Source organism: Passer montanus, unplaced genomic scaffold (genome assembly GCF_014805655.1).
Source record: "Passer montanus isolate IOZ18808 unplaced genomic scaffold, ASM1480565v1 scaffold121, whole genome shotgun sequence".
Classification (NCBI taxonomy): Eukaryota; Metazoa; Chordata; class Aves; order Passeriformes; family Passeridae; genus Passer; species Passer montanus.
The window spans coordinates 453,525-470,765 of NW_024358834.1; the positions used below are offsets into that span (position 1 = coordinate 453,525).

Genomic DNA, 17,241 nt, shown 5'->3' on the forward strand with positions numbered 1-17,241 from the left:
TAATTATTCTACATATGTTCCAAAAACCCATGGGGAAATTTTATTATTCAGAAGAATAAATAGGGTAAAAATAAATGGTTTTTAATTTTAGCCAATTTTTAAACTCCTTATGAATTTTCATTTTTCTTATGCAAGTTTAAGTCCATGGGAGAAAGGATTTGCCTTGAAGAAATAATTAAACTTTCATCTTCAGTTACGCTTCTTAGCAAATACACAGCCACCCACATAGCACACAACACGTAAGTGCTGTTCAGTGACAGAGTGCCAACATAATCACTAATGCCTCATAATCTTCCTTTCAGTTTCAAATTGAATATTTGAAGTTGGAACTTGTGTTCAACAACCCAGAGCAAGCAGAAATGCAGTAAGGGCTTAGGTTAAAAGGGCGTTGGTGTCCCAGCATAGAGCTTAATTTGGCCTCAATAGATTTTTGAATACTTGAGCTATTCTGAGAGGAAAAGGCAGTAATTTGTCATTTGGGATATGCAAACCTACTACCTTAACGATAATAAAAGATTATAGCACTCAATTTATGATGCCAAGGTCTGGACCAAATTTATTGAGGTGCAGAAATCAGAATTTTTAAGGGAAGGGAAGCTGAGGAAGCAGGTTCAGGAAGACCCAGATACATTTTGCAACTAAGTCTACCATAAGACATTCTCTAGTTCCTGGAAACATTTCAACATTCCTTTTGTTCTGCAGGGACCAAACAAATGACCACACAGCTGCACTGTAGGCAGCAAAAGGAGAGTCAAGAATGTCTCCATCATTTCTTGAATGCAAGAGGGTAGTGCAAAAACAGGGGATGAGGAAATGGCAGAGATATTTAATGCTTAATACTTCTTTGCTTCAGTCTTCAATGGCAGGACAAGTTGTCCTCAGGACAGCCATCTCCTAGAGCTGGAAGTTGGTGATGGGGAGAAGAATGAAGCCCCCATAATCCAGAAGGAAGTGGTTAGTGACCTGCCCTGCCAGTCAGACACTCACAAGTCCATGGCCCTGATGGCATCCACTCCAGAGTACCAAAAGAACTGGCCAAACCACTCTTCCTCCTCTACCAGCAGTCCTGGTTAACTGGAGAACTTCCAGGTGATTAGAAACTAGCAAATGTAACACCCACCTACAAGAAGGGTTGGAAGGCTGACCTGGGGAACTCCAGGCCTGCCAGCCTGACCCCAGTTCTGGGCACAGTTATGGAGCATTTCATCCTGAGTGCCATCACACGGCACATGCAGGACAGCCAGGGGATCAAGCCCAGCCACCACGGATGGATAAAAGGCAGATCCTGCTTGATCACCTGATCTTCTTCTATGACTAAGTGACCACTTAGCACATGAGGGAAGGCTGTGGATGTGTCTATCTAGACTTCAGTAAAGCATTTGACACTGTCTCCCACACCATTCTGTGGAGAAACTGTGGCTTACATGGGTGGACTCTGATGGGTACAAAAGTGGCTGACAGCCTTGCCCAGAGAGTTATGGTGAATGAAGTTAAATCCAGCTGGGGGCAGCTGCTAGTGGTGCTCCCCAGGGCTCTGTTTTGGGACTGGTCCTGGTTAACACCTTTATTGATGATCTGGAGGTGGGGATTGAGATCTCACTCTTTCCAACTACCTGGCAGGAGGGTGCAGGGAGCTGGGGCTGATCCCTTCTGCTGTGCTTACAGTGAGAGCACAAGAGCAAACAGCCTCAAGCTGAGACAGGGAGACTCAGACTAGGTAGCATAAAAATATTTTTCAGTTTGTGTGGTGGAATAGTTTGCTCAGGAAGAAGGTGGAGTCACCTGGGTTAGTGGTGAGAGGTTCACAGTGGTGGTGCTGGGTTGGTGGCTGGGCTTCATCTTTAAGGCCTCTTCCAGCCTTGATTCTATGATGGCATATCATCCTGCAATGACAACCCTGATCTTGCATTTTTCAATACTGCACACACTCAAAAAATTACCACCTGCCAAAATAGCACACAATTCTGCACAATTCATCCCCTACACAGATGATGCAACAACAGAAAACCAAGCAAAAATCAAACAAAAAAAAAGAGCCATCACAATAAACATTAGAAATGCTGCTTAATAAGCTGTAAGGTGTCACTTGCACACTATGATGATGAGGATGCTCTGAGAACAAATTTGGAAAGGAATTTATGCAGCAGCCATGCCAGCGGCAAGGAAAAAAAAATCTGCTCTTTTTCTTTTCATGTGTGCAAAATAGGTTTAATTTTCAGGTCAGTGTGTGATATCATAAAAGTAATGGGCAGTCTTTTCAATCAAGTTGAGCTTCTGGTCTCTGACCATGATCACAAGCAATTCTGCTTATCAAAAGATGGCCAAAAACCACAAAGTTCTCATCTCTCTGCTTCATCAGTAATTAGCAAAAATTATTGAGGTAAAGCTTACAATGGAGATAAAGCCTCGCATACAGCAGAATCTTTACTTTTGACTTGTCTGAACAAGCATGAACAAAATCCACATCAAATAATAATTTCAGCCTGCTGTCTTTTACAACGAGTTCCATTTCACATATCTCCAATCTCAGCTTGTCATTAGCAATGTTAATTAGTTCACTATCTCAATACCACACTAGATTCAGTAAAAACTGAATCATTGCTAATTTGAGAAGAAAGCTTGTTCTTCCTTTAACACAGTAATAGTCACTGAAATGACTAATAGTCACTGCAGAAAACATCCACAGAAATTAATAATGCTTGCAATTTTCAATGTTACAAAATTAAAATAAAAATGCTACTATTTTTTAATTTCCAAAAAGATAATCAGAGGATAATTATGAATTATCACATTTACTATATTACTAACCCTGTGAGGACAGTGACAGCATTCAAAGTTGGGTTATCTCTTGCTATGCCATGAGCCATGCATGCACACATGTGCTCCACATCCTGCCATAGCTCTCTTTCTGAAGGCAACTATTTTCCCATATCAGCATGATGATTGTTTATTGGCATCTCTGTAATGACAGAGGGGCTTATTTTAAATCTCTCACATGGTCCAAGTTCACAGGTTTTTTGTAGAAGGTAAACCCCAAATATGTGGAATTTCAATCACAAGTCACAAGAGTGGCCTGTGCAATTAAGCAGTACTCTTGCACCAGGAGGTGGCTGAAAGACAGAACACCTGGGCTTCCCCCAGGACCTCCTGCAAAGGGAAAATGCTGAGAGGTTACTGGGAATACACTGAAACTGCCCTGCTCCCTCCCAGCAGCTAATGGAGTCCATCACCAACCACCACGAACATGCTGACCAGCAGCTCAGGTAAAATGGGTCTCTGAGGCTGCAGTGCTCCACAAGTGTCTAACTCCCACATTTCTCCTCTCAGCTGGGCAGAAGGGGGAGAGCAGAACAAATGGAAGTGGCCATATGTTTGCCAGGGCTGGGACAGCTGAAACTTTGCAGTGGATTTACATCTCCTAAAGCAGATGAGGTGCTGAGACAGGAGGTCTCCATGCTCACAGGTAATTCTCTGCCCCATTTCTGCATTTGCAACTGTGCCTCTGTATGTCACAGAAGAGAAACAATGCTCAGGGGTTTTCTAAAGCAATTTTTAAATTTAGATTTATTTAAAGACTATTTACAACCTTACTTCAGCTGGATTAGGAAATGAGTGGAGACAGCTTAATTTAAAACATCAAAGGACCAGCTGTGTGTAGTGCAGGTGGGCAGGAGGGGAAGGCTGCAGGAAGTGTCTCTCTGAATCCAGTTGCTCTTCCAGGCAAACACATTATATCTGACTTCCCTCTGGGCACTGAACACATGAGATTCAGCAGCTCTCTCAAACGAAGCAATTAGCAGGCACCAGCACTTGCTGTCAGAGCTGTCAGCACTAAGCTGCCTGCTTGGCCCTGGACACTGCAGGTCATTTCCTATCACCATTTTTAGGAAGCCCTGGATGACCCCTGCTGCCCCTAACATGGGCACAGGCACAAAACCACTGGCTCAGCTACTCCTTCCCTGCCAGCCCCAGTGCATCCATGCTGAACAGAAGCTCCTGGGCTGCTGTATGGTGAGGATTTCTTGCTAAAAACAGAGATTGTGGCTGATCCACTTCCTCCTTCAACACTTGTGCTAGAAGTAGATACACAGACAAATAAATAGTATCAGGTACAGGAGCATCTTACACCAAACCACCATCCAGACAGCAGGTAGACTCCTGTCCTACCACACAGGCCTGCAGAAGCAAAGGAATAATTACTGGATTGCACTGGGGTCTTTAAAATGCAGGAAAAGGTCACCTTCCGCCTCTCTCTCTGGTTCTCATGTATTTTAAAGTTTAAAAACGAACCTTTTGATAGCAGCACCCTACCCTGAAAAACACATCACCTCTAATTGCAAGGCAGTTTGGGAAATAAGGCAGTCAAGCCATTTCCAGGCTACACAACACTAAGTGTTAAAAAAAAAAGAAAGAAGGAAAAGAAAAATACATAAAAGATGTATCAGTAACTGAGCAGACTGACATGCTGCTTGAGAGTGAGTAATGGAGTGCTGGTCTCTTGTTTAATAAACATACACAAATAGCAGTGAGGGTCATGACACAATTCAACACTGTTCCCACACCAAAAACCAACTCTGAAAGATTCACCTGTGTACTTCTGTCAGCTGCAGTGGGCATTCTTATTTACTATCTATGCACACGTATGTGAAGGACTTAGGAAGGTTATAATTGAGCTGAAAATATATCCAGCCTCATGAAAAAACCCAAGTATTTTTGAAGATCATTTGCTGCAGAAGTCAGTGACTTTTTCAAAAACATTCAAAGAGCAAAATCATCAGGAAATGGTAAGTTGCAAATACTGATTAGCTAAAATGATCAGCATTTCACCCAGAGGAAAATAAAATCAGTCTGGCTATTTTCTCTTTTTTAGTGAAATAACGTGTGTGTTTTATTTTCAGTTTGTTCCACTGGAGCAGAGGAGAGAGAGAAAAATGAAAGATGAGAGCCATAATCCGTGAGAGTGCTCTCAGACTTCCCCAGATAGTGAAATTTAACACTAACAGATACAACAACAACTCATCTCAGAGCCCAGGCTCTGCTCTGGAATCAGGGACAGCACTGAAAAGAATAGGGATAAAGAATTTTTATCAGCCTCAGCTGGTAAGAGAGACAAGGTGTAAAAATACTCTGTAAGCATTGTAAACCAACAAGAAAAAACCTCTGTAGCTGCTTTCTTGCCATTTTGTTCTTCAAATTATTGCCATTAGAGCAGAGTAGAGTTTAAGTTTAGTATTAACTGCTACAAAATCCCCACAATTACTTGCCCTTGCAATGAAGAATTTTTTCCTACTATCCCATCTAGCCCTGCCCTCTGTCAGTTTGAAGCCATCCCCCCTTGTCTTGTCAATCCAGGCCCTTGTAAGTAGTGTCTGTCCATCTTTCTGGCAGCTCCCTTGAGCTACTGGAAGGTCACAATTAGGACACAAAAGAAGCTTCTCCTGTGCAGGTGAACAATCCCAGCTGTGCCAGCCTTTGCTGCCAGCAGAGCTGCTCCATCCTCTGCTCCTCCTGGAGCCTCCTCTGGGCTCTCTGAGCAGCTCCAGGTCCCTCCTGTGCTGCCCGGGCTGGGGCAGCTCTGCAGCTGGGCTCTGCCTGAGGGCCAGAGGGGCAGAATCCCCTCCCCTGCTGCCCACAGTCTGCTCTGTGCACTAGCCACTGTCCCCTGTGCACTAGCCAATGCCCCCTGTGCACTGTACAAGCCTACACTGGCCAATGCTCCTCTGTTTTAGGAGGCTCCACTTGCAGGATCAGGCCCCAGGTTTTGGGCACTGCAATCACAGTTATCTGCATGGTAACCCCCAGGTGCTGCCGTGTTCAGCAGCCACAGAGGTTTCAGAGACAGTCACACAATCCAGGGGGGCATGGGACAAGGGAATGGCTGGGTAGGGCTGGTTTAGTGCTGCCTGGCGTCCTCAAGGCAGTGACAAATAAATACATCATCATCTAATGAACCCCGCACTGTGCACACACTCCTATCACAGTGACACCAAAAGGGTTAATTACTTCTAACGTGCCTGAAATAAGGCATGCAAAAGCTGCTTTCAGCAAGGACAGTTGGAAGAAAATAAGACATCTGTCTCAAGAATGCCATGACAGAAAAAACAACAGACTGAACCTCTGGGAACATGGGGTGGGATTTATGGGAATGTGTAAATTTTAACAGGCATGTAGTAGTTGTATATAAGAAACACTTACAGAACCATGAGTCCACCTTAGCTTAAGATCTCCAGCATGAACCTCAGGCCTGAATAAATGATGCCCTCTTTAACACAGCCTTAGTGTTGGAGAGTCTTTTTCTGATATTTTGGACATTGGACTTTCAGTGCTATTAAGAAGAGGATAAACCCCAACAAAAATGGGCAATGCACACAACAGCTGATAAATTCTGTGTCCAGAACTCGTGATGCAGGAGTCACTCACCTGTTGCTACAGCATACACTTTCACATCATTCCCCAATCAAACTGACATTCCATGTAACCACCCAACTGTAAATAAATTGTTCCCTTTAATAAAAAGGGAGCAAATGAGGCAATGAACAGAAGATTCCACACTTAATTTGATAATACACAGATGAAATCTTGAAATTGATAAACACTGATCTAGAGAAGTTATCTCCAGGCCTTCAGAGCACTCTAAAACAGGTAACTATAGGTCCTAATTAGTACTTCCAGTTTATTTATATATATACACAAAACATCTTTGTCTATATACTCACACTCAAACAACTTTGCTGGAGTCACAGATTTTATTCACACACTTCTCAAGCTGAAGACTTTTTTTTACCATTTTGCTATATTTTGAACAATATATTCACTACAGAGCAGTTTCATAATTAAAAGCCTTTAATTAAAGAAGATTAATTAAACATGAGATAAGCACAAATACTAAACAAACTGCTCCAGAGAAAACCCAGAATCTGACCTACCAAAATGACTTTATATGCAATTACACATGCTGTGAATTACTGTTTGTAGATAATTGCCTTGGCTGTCTCCTTAAAGTCAACCAACCACATATTAAAGTTAAATAATATCAAACCAGAAAAGAAGTCAGGGCTGATTGGAGTTGCAGTTAAATGCATTTATTTTCTACATATCTCAGCATTAACACATTACTGGTTCAAAATCATTTACCAGTGCTTAACCAAATGGACAAAGAAAAGGCAACACTTAAGTCCTACACCCAGTAACAGACAATTTTAATTGCTTTTGGGATCTCTGCCATTATTCTTCCTAGCAGACAGAAGAATAGCAGACAATTTAAATTTTTAGGGCCCTTTTCCCCTAAAGGAACAGGTACAGGGATGAATTCCCCAGTAAAAGAAACTGAAATTCTAATTCTAGTCTCCAAGGCAGACACAGTAGAGCAGTCTGCCAAGACCTCTTTCATTAGCTAAACAACTTCAAACTCTTTCAAGAAGTGTAATCCATCAAGATTTATGGAAGAAAAGAAGGCAATTTTAAATAGGTGTAGTAGCTGCTTAAGTTATTTCTTTTTTTCAGTTGAAAGACACAAATAATCTTTTCAAATAGTTGATGTGTGTGGAAGGAGTTAGCCAGGGAAGAATGAAAGTCCTGGAGAAAAAAGGTAATATACCTTGCAGACTTACAGAAGAGTTTTTATATATGTAGTTTTGGTATGACATTTAAATCAAACTGGCATTTAAAAGTACCTAAGAAGAAATTCTGCTCTAGGGAAATTTTTGATTGCTAATGATTTCCAGAGTCAAAATTTCACTATTAGCATACATAGCATGGTCAGTGAGTAAAATGAACACAAAGGTTCAAAAACAAAGACAGAATGTAAACAATTTATTTTTTCCCCATTACCTTGTGGTATATAAAAATGCAGTTTGAGGCACTGACAGATTATAGGCATAAGCCTATAGAGCCTTCAGAAATTTAAACTGCTTAAATGGAACATTAGTATCTTCTAAGGGCTTTATTTGTCTTTTGAGCTACCTTGAAATCCTGATGACAAATGCTGTGGTCTCTTTATATTCCCTTCCCTGGCTGCTTCTCTAGCCTGCTTACAAGCCTTTGAAAAATTACTGCCAAGAAACAACAGTAACTGACATATGACTGCTATTTTCTATTTCTTCATTATACAAACACTTTGAAAATTGAAAATATCATATACAAGCTAAAAATAAATGGACTTGATGATCAAAACTATGCTTTATATGATAAATGCTGGTGATCTAATGTAAATATTGATCCAGGAGAGGAGGCAATGTTTTCCTTAGATCTAGACATATCATTAGTGTATCACTTAGGACCAGCAAACCCCTCATGGATTCCTGCACAGAACATTCTTTTCAACATAAGAGATATCTGCTGCTTGCTTATTGACTTCTCAGCAGCTGTAGAACACCCATCACATGTGTAATCTGAGCTCCTTGTGCAGACCAAGTGCAGGTACTGCTGTCTTGCAAAGTGTAATTGCACACAGCCCCTCATAAGACTCTTAACCACCCACTCATGCAGCCTTCTAAGCACAACCAGACTAAAGACAATGTTTAACCATAAACACAGCTTTATTGGATGGCTTCAAACAATGAAAACAGCTATTTCATCAAGCTTCTGCAAATTACTGTAATTCCAGGAAGAAAGATATGCTACACTTAACCAAAAAATAATGACCCCTCATCAAATGCATGTTTGAAACAGATGAAGTACCACCTCAAATAATAAAACAGAACTTACAGTGGCCTTCAAACACCAATGAACTCTCAGTCTCAGCTGAATCCAATGCTACTGCATTGTTTCAGCTATTGCTTTTCCCTCTGCTACAGAGATATTATCTTTTTTTATTATAATTAGTGTAAGAACTCTTACCTCTCCATCTCGTATTCTTTCATTCCTACTTTTACAGCCTTCATTACCTGTAAGATACATATTAGCATGGGACCATCATAGCAGGAGGAAATCTCATATTTATAAATTTATGACTTACGACTATCTCCAGAGAAACCTATATTACAAAAATATCATCTGTACTTCATTTAAATTTACATCACTACATGCATTTTAAAACTACACTGGAATCAAACACTTAAATCTTTAAAAATGCCTGCAGTCTCCAGCAATAATTGCCAAACTGCCATGTCCTAATGAAGTGCAGCTCATCAAAATACCAATGTTCAATTGTGAAAACTGGTGAACATGGCAGCAAGTCCTTTTGTTCTGCTTAGGCAAAATAGAGTTATGAACTGGATTATCCTACATGGGAGAGACTCTTTTATACTTTGAAATCTGAATCAACAGAAAACTACTAGAGTTAACACCAGTTTACAAATCATAAATCTGATCCTTGTTCTCAGATTTACTAAGAAAGTTTTATTACTTTGTCTGTTTCTGTATTGTAGAAGTTCTAGGCAGCTGCTCTACAGAAAAAAAATACTCTCAGATGTGATAAGATTATTCAAGTATGACAAAAAAACAAGGAATGTGAATGTAAAATTACTATCCTTTGAGTTTTCAGCTTTATAATATTCATTTTAGCCCATTCTTACCCTTCATAGTTTAGATATCTGAGGAGCAGGAGACAAGACAACAGCTGAGTCAGTAACCCCACCAGCTCAGCTAGTTTTACCTCAGCTCCCCCTGCTCATCACCACTCCCAGAACTCATGGGCAGAGCTGCATCACTCTGTGGAGTACAGGACTGACACCCAAGCTGGTTTTGTCATGACCACCAGCAGAGCTGCAGCTCCCCTGGTGCAGTGCCAGCTCCAACCTGAGTAGCTTTGCTGAGAGCCTGGACTTGTCACTGCCACACTGGTATGGCAACAGAACAGCAGGGCTCAGCCCTGCCCCAGGGACTGCCCCAGCTCTCAGGAGCACCCTGAGGAATCCTTTCCCTGTCCTACACTGTGCATGGAACACTTCCCCAGCCCATCAGGATCTGGGCATGGTTACCTGCTAGTTAAGCTTTTCAGAGCTGCACATGGGCCTGAATAATCCTGATCTTTTATTTCTCTGTCATGATACAGGTATTTGTGCACACAGAACAGACAGACTGCAAGCAGGTCACCTTCTGCTGAGGTGAGCTCTTACCCAAGCCCACACTTCATCTCTCACACATCACAAACGCACCAGTGAGTTCAAGGACAATGCAAGGTACATTACTGGGCTGTAATAGGAGGGATATTATCCTCTTATTTCTATCCAGCCTTTCCATTATTTTATTACTAAGCAATTCTGGGTTGCTGGGGACATTTTCTGAGTACCACTGCTACACTAAGAGCAAAAATTATTAACAGTAAAGGATCCATTACCTCTTTATGAGCTTCACTGGAGATTTTATTGGTGTAGCGCAGAACTTCCAGCTCCATGTCTGTCTTAATGACACGACTTAAAGAGAAGAACAACAGACAGCATGTTAGACTGCAACTTCCCAGCTAAAGAATGCAAAATGAAAAAACCCTGAAAATAATATGCATCACCTATAATAAGATTAGATCAAGTACACCTCAAGAGCAAACAGCTATTACAGTATTCATGACAGCAAAGTATTGTTGGCATTGATTCAGCATTAGCAAAACAATCTTACAAAGGCAAGTCACAAGAATTTCAAATATCAGCCTGCCCTGTTTAATACTTATAAACAAGTGGTTCAACCAACGTTTTTTCAACTCTTCTACAACACATTAGGAACAAAACCAATGCAATTCTGCATTTGTCATTACTCTAACACTACTTCAAATGGAATATTTGTACAAGCATGCTTGATTTCCTTTTAAACACAATTTGAAACTATTTTACATATTTAAATTCCCAGAGCTCCAGAATTTCCGTTCACAATCCCAACTCCCACCTATCTGCAATACCTCAAAAGCTGGGCAAGGGGTAGTGTGAAAAAATGCTATTTTTTTTGGTATTCAAAAACCCAAACCATGAATTCAGGAACCACAGCAGCAGTAATTACAGCCATGATGTCCATTCTTTCACATGCTTCTGAAGGAAGATAAAAAAACATAAAGCCCCAAACAAACCAATACCCTAAAAACCCCATCCTACTCTTTGTGCTTTATGAGATACCGAGTTCATGTATATGAGCCTTTCTGAACTCAAGTCAAAAATGCACCATTTAACTCTTTTCTACGTGTATTTCTATCATGTACTTCAAAGAAAAGCAGCTATTGAGTGTGACACGCACAGTAAAGCAGACACAGTTCCGTAACCTCTATTAAACACCACACAGTCCTTCCACTGTTACAAACTGAATTCCTGGTATTTGTCACGCCCATCTCAAAGGCAGCTGTGAAGTACACACTTACTGCTTACAAAGTACAGAACCACATCCATTGAACTGCATGAAAATATTTCAATCGTGTTTTTGAGCTGCACTCCAGGGTTTGCAGCAGTTGCAAAGAACCGTAACTGTTATACTTTGAAACTGCCACCAAGACCCCTCTTTTTATTGTAACATGCTCCTCCTCACACTGCTGTTGAAAACTATTTACTGTATTTCTGCTCTGTAGTTTGTTTTAATGAGTCTAGAAACAGGTTTCTCAACCATCAGTGCTTCTGATGTGAGATTACAGCATTTTCCACAGACGGTGCATTTCTACAGCACAGCCACTCCCTTCAAACACAACTCCTCTGGCAAGACTAAAGGTACCTTTGTAAAATCCTGATATTGATCAGAATGCTTTTACAAACAGAAATACTCGTAGAGGGGAGTGGACTGACTTTCTTAGTCAAATGGAAGGCGACACAAAATAATCACTATGCAGTTGAGAATGAGAAGTACAAGGTTTTAAAATGCACACCCAGGTGAAAAAATTACACTGAGATGGTAAAATCTGCTGACTGTGAGTGAGGAAACAAGCTTCCACTCCTGTCTTTCAGCCAAGACATAAAGAAGAGTGGCTCAAATATATTTCTATTAGAATGAGGCAGCAAAGGCGTATAGATTTTTAAATTTTTTTTTAATCCTATTTCTTGGAAGACTACATGTGCTAGCAGGGTAATTTAATACTTGTTTGATGTGCCTTTATATTACCTTCAGTATACAGTACATATCCATGATCTGCAATTGCCCGAAAAATAGGTTCTTTCATAATTCAGTTGTCTAATCTCTTTGTTGCAATCTGCTAGTAATAAAAGTTAGTAACTGCTCCACAGCAAGTGCAAACAGTGTTAGAAACCATTTCCCTTGGCTTGGGCATAAGGCTTCAGGATCAAGGTATTTGTATTAGGTCACAACTTCTCAGGTATCTGTTGGAATATAGAAATTCATGCTCAGCCTCAGACTATTTATGCAGTGCAGCTCCTTCATTTACACAAGGACAGGCACTGAAATACTTCACAGAAAATATTTAGTCATTCTGAGACAAACAAAAACTACCCAAGGAGTGAAGGAAGGAGAAGGGAGGATTGTTCAACTTCACCCTACACCAGACCCTGGCTCCTGGGTTACAGTTGATGGAGCTCCCACATCATGTCTGGCTGCTAGAAAAGCCTGTGTTTCACCACACCACCTTCTCACTGCTGAGACAGTGCAAAAAGCAGCACCCTCCCAAGCCAGGCTTACAGCAGTGGTTGGCACTTCAGGGCAATCTTGTGATGGGTGTCCACAGTTCTCATGATGCTTTTCCCCACTTCCAAAATAAAGGCAGGAAGAAAATCCCACCTTTTTTCATGAATGTGAACTTCAACATTCTATTAAAAACAGCTCTTAGACCAGTTACAGCCTCTGCATGAATGCATTAACATTTTAATGGGAACAAATAATTTCCAGGCTCCAGCTAATGCAAATTGCCACAATGTACAGATTCCACTCCTCAGATTAGCAGGGGGGCACTCAGTGCAATCTGAAATCCAAGCACAAGTCTCTGAGTGACCTAAAACTTTCACTTTTTTTCCCCCCTTCATTTTACCAGTGTAAAAAGGTTTCTTCTTCCTCATTCTCCTTTTACACACATTTTCTACTTTTATTTTCACTTAGCCATAGAAGCAGCTGGTCTTTTCACCCATGTCAGTCATCCAGCAGGACAGAGAAACTCTAATATAAACAAGAATCATTTCAATCCTGAAAGTGCATTTGGGCATTTTAAATGTCTGGATGCCAAATTACATGCATGACCTAATCAAGTGGTGAAGAGCATATAGAATTTGAGGCAATTGTGAGGCTGAAACTCACATAACTATATTTTCCTAAACAAGTGCTCTCCTCAAAGATACATAAATTGGCTCTCTATGTGCATCCTGCAGCTCTGATAATGCTGCCAGAATTATTTGTTTCCAGTTATCAGATGAGTGTTTTATCTGCTGGCTTGTTTTGCTGCTTTTTATTACATGTGTGCCACCTTAATGTCTCCCTTCTGTGACATAAATGGAAAACACCTGGGAATGTCCACTCCTCCTTTTCCTTCTGGAAATATTAGATTTACAGACCACCTAATATGTAAAGATGATGCCCATGTGGGCAGATTTCACAGGCCTGCTTTATTTTTACCCTTTCTCACCTCTGCTGTTATCTTTCCACATTTTATTTACAGAAATTTCTCTATCACAGCTGATGTATTTGCATAAAAACTTGCTAACTGAATTAGCATCAAAGCCAGCAAACACAGCAATGCACATATGCAAAGGAGAGACATCACAGTACAATTTTGAAAGACAGCTGCATGGACACCAAAGACAGGAGTTCAAAAAGTGCTAAGAGGTTTACAGCATAGGTAGAAAAACCTCTGAAAAGCAAAAAAAAATCCAAATGCACAGTTTTAAGATATTAACATACAGATCAGTTTTTTAAGAGGTTTACAGCAGAGGTAGAAAAACCCCTGAAAAGGCAAAAAAAAAAAAAAATCCAAATGCACAGTTTTAAGATATTAACATACAGATCAGTTTTCATAAAGAAATAATTATAGCTTTCCACCAAAATAATGCAAAAAATCAGAACATATGAAACCTTCCACATACAACTATCAAACTCCATTTTCACTGAGTTTACAGAAAAATACAGTATATACAGGCACAAACCTGCAAATTACCAAATGTTTACTTCTACCAACAACACAATTATGATAGACACTGGCAAATTAGAGGAACAAAAGGCCCTTTGGCTAAGTGTTGGTGTCAAAAAACCTCCTGATTGCTAAGGAGATAGAATTCAAACTTGTCTAAATTTTCTTCTGTTAGATGGCATTTTCTTTTCAAAACACTGGAATCAATACTTAGCATACCCATTCACTATGAAATTTGAAGTGGAAGCTTTTAAATTTAGAATTAAAGTTTTAAAATTTGTTTGGAAATACACCCACTCTATAAACTGAAAAAAAATAAAACACCATCTGCAAACTTCTGAAATCCAGTGTAAGGTTGAATTCTTCTTTTTTATTTTTAAATTCCATACCAAGTAAGAAAATGATGAGATCTTGAAAAAGCAAACAAGAGAGGCAACAGATCCTTAACCACAAACACTTTGCCTCTTGTCATTTTTTCTGCATTTTATTAGAAGACTGTATAATACTAGAGATGCCTTTTGTAGCTCCCAGTTCCCCCTGGCTGGTTCAGAAAGCTCAGCCATTTCATCTCTAGCTGGCAGTTTGACAGCATGGCAAAGAGCAAAGTTTTTCTGACAAGTACCATGTAAAACACAGCAGTTCAGAGCTTGCCAAATCTGAAATGAAATGCATCCCTGCAAGGAGATGATTCAAAGGATGCAATTTCCTACCCCAGAATACAAACCACAAGAATTCATCTTCCTAAAAAAAATGTTCTTAACTCTAAAAATATTGCTTTCCAAACAAAATTTCTTGGCTGGTAACTTGACATTCAAAGGACATTTCTACTTTAGTAAGCTTTAATATACATGACCTATCATTCCCATGTTAATCTCACCAGACACTTAAATCCTAACAACCATCTTTAACATACTTCTGACTTAAAATGAAAGCCACCAAACTCAGTGAAACCTTTTAAAACATCTCTGAATACAAATCTGAACTTTTTCTTTACTTAGAATTCCCTTTTCTTGAAAGCCAGGTGTAGGGAAGGTGCACACAAAGCATCCCTCTTCCATCAGGCTGCAGGAAGAACTGAATCAGAATTCCAGGCTGCCACTCACAATTTACTGAAGAGATGATTCCTTCCACCCCAACTCCAGGTGCTGCCTTTCTACTGCCTCAGTGCTCCTTCTCTCTCAGTACAACCTCCAGGGCACTGACCTTATGTTTGTCTGTACCTGAGCTTCCTAAAGAAGATTTGATCACCCTTTCATTGAATCCACATAGGGGAAAAGCTAATGACACCTTGGTAAGGTGGATGGAAACACCCTGAAAGCTACCTTGGGAAAAAGCCTGTAGTCCTACTCCAAAACCTTCTGCAGCTAAAATTGTCATCTCTGTCCCTGCTGTCCTGCTCTGTCTTCAGTGCAAAGCTTGGAAGTCAGACAGGGCCTCTCCAGATCCTCTTCCTCACCCCTCTTAAATTCAGAAATCAATCGTAACTTCTCTGTTTAGGAGAAGGAATGGCACAAATTCTAGAAGGACAGAATAGGTAAGATCTAAAGATCAGTCCCCCTTCTCTTAAATTCAGAAATCAATCATAACTTCTCTGTTCAGGAGAATTCTAAATTCTAGAAGGACAGAATAGGTAAGATCTAAAGATCAGTCCCCCTGACACTCATCAGCAGGAGTCCACCACCACAGCTCCAGGGCCACCCACCACTGAGGGATGGAACAATGTCTACACAAAGCCTCCTCCCCTCCCACTTCCCTTTTGAAGCTTTATGTCCTACCAAGCAATGAAAAATATCTGCCACAACAGATATGTGACCTTTTAACAAGTCTAAATGTTCCAAAATCACTGATGTTCAAAAAACATCTCCACAGTATTCAAGCTGGCAATTAGCTGTGGATGGAGACAGCAGAAGAAGGTTCTTAGCATATGTGCTGAAAAGAAGCATTAAAAAGCATAACATGTAGTAGCATGCAACACAATACTCTGCAACACTGGCAGTCATTAAGTATTTTAAGCTTATCTGTCTTAACTAAGGATTTGCTTTGTCATTTCTAGATTAATGCACCCAAAAAACCCAATTTTAGAAAAAACCCAATTCATTAACAAAAATCCACTACTATGTTCTTTCATCCACTATTGTGTTTCTTCAGTAATTTTCTAAATGGAAAATCAGAGAGCCTTAGTTGGAGCAATCCACGTGGACAAAGTCAGCAATGTGTTCTTAGCACATGTGCTGAAAATAAGCATTAAAAAGCATAACATGTAGTAGCATGCAACACAATACTCTGCAACACTGGCAGTCATTAAGTATTTTAAGCTTATCTGTCTTAACTAAGGATTTGCTTTGTCATTTCTAGATTAATGCACCCACCCAATTTTAGAAAAAACCCAATTCATTAACAAAAATCCACTACTATGTTCTTTCATCCACTATTGTGTTTCTTCAGTAATTTTCTAAATGGAAAATTAGAGAGCCTCAGTTGGAGTATGTTGTTATCCTGTTGCAAAGGTTTTGTACCTGCTCGGTGATATCTCAAGGGCAGCCCCTCACAGCACTGACTCCTTCTCCTCTGCACAGCCAACAAACTCCATCTCACACAGAGAGCCTTAGTTGGAGCAATCCACGTGGACAAAGTCAGCAATGTTGACCAAAAGAGGATAACTAGTAAAATGGAGCAGCTTTGCACTTAGTCACACATCTAGTTTGTTTGTTTCAGATAGGCTACTGCAGAATTACAAAGCACAGTTATATGAATAATAATTCAACAAAATCAAGGCTATTAAAATAAATCCTGGAGAAGAAATAACACCTAATTAAATACTACCCGTTTAGATAGAGTTTTGATCTATGTTTAATTTCTGTTGCTAGAACATAAAATTCTCCCATTCATACAAACTTGTATTTACAAGAATGTGACTTAAACCCTAACACATCCTACAGAAATGTGTATCCAGATAAAATGCTTAGGAAATGTTACATAAATTCTTTGGTTTTCAGTGCTGTTACCTTGCCCTATTATTATGTTTGTCCATTATGTCCAGTCCCTAACAGGAACTCAATTTAAAATTAAAACTCCTGTGGTAAAGTAGGAAGCTTCAGCTGAGGGAACCCCTCTGAAGCAATCTGTCTATCCACAGGAGCAATCCATGTGGACAAAGTCAGCAATGTTGACCAAAAGAGGATAACTAGTAAAATGGAGCAGCTTTGCACTTAGTCACACATCTAGTTTGTTTGTTTCAGATAGGCTACAGCAAAATTACAAAGTAC

General features: G+C 40.1%; 1 protein-coding gene across 1 annotated transcript in view; it reads right to left on the minus strand.

The window, feature by feature from the left end:
• Positions 1-17,241, minus strand: part of PEPD (peptidase D) — a 146,851-nt gene that overhangs the window by 92,111 nt on the left and 37,499 nt on the right. Inside the window, exons 9-10 of the mRNA XM_039698194.1 lie at positions 10,280-10,355; positions 8,839-8,885 (exon numbers count right to left, since the gene is read on the minus strand). Coding sequence (XP_039554128.1) covers positions 8,839-8,885; positions 10,280-10,355 — 123 coding nt within the window. The remainder of the gene's footprint in view (positions 1-8,838; positions 8,886-10,279; positions 10,356-17,241) is intronic.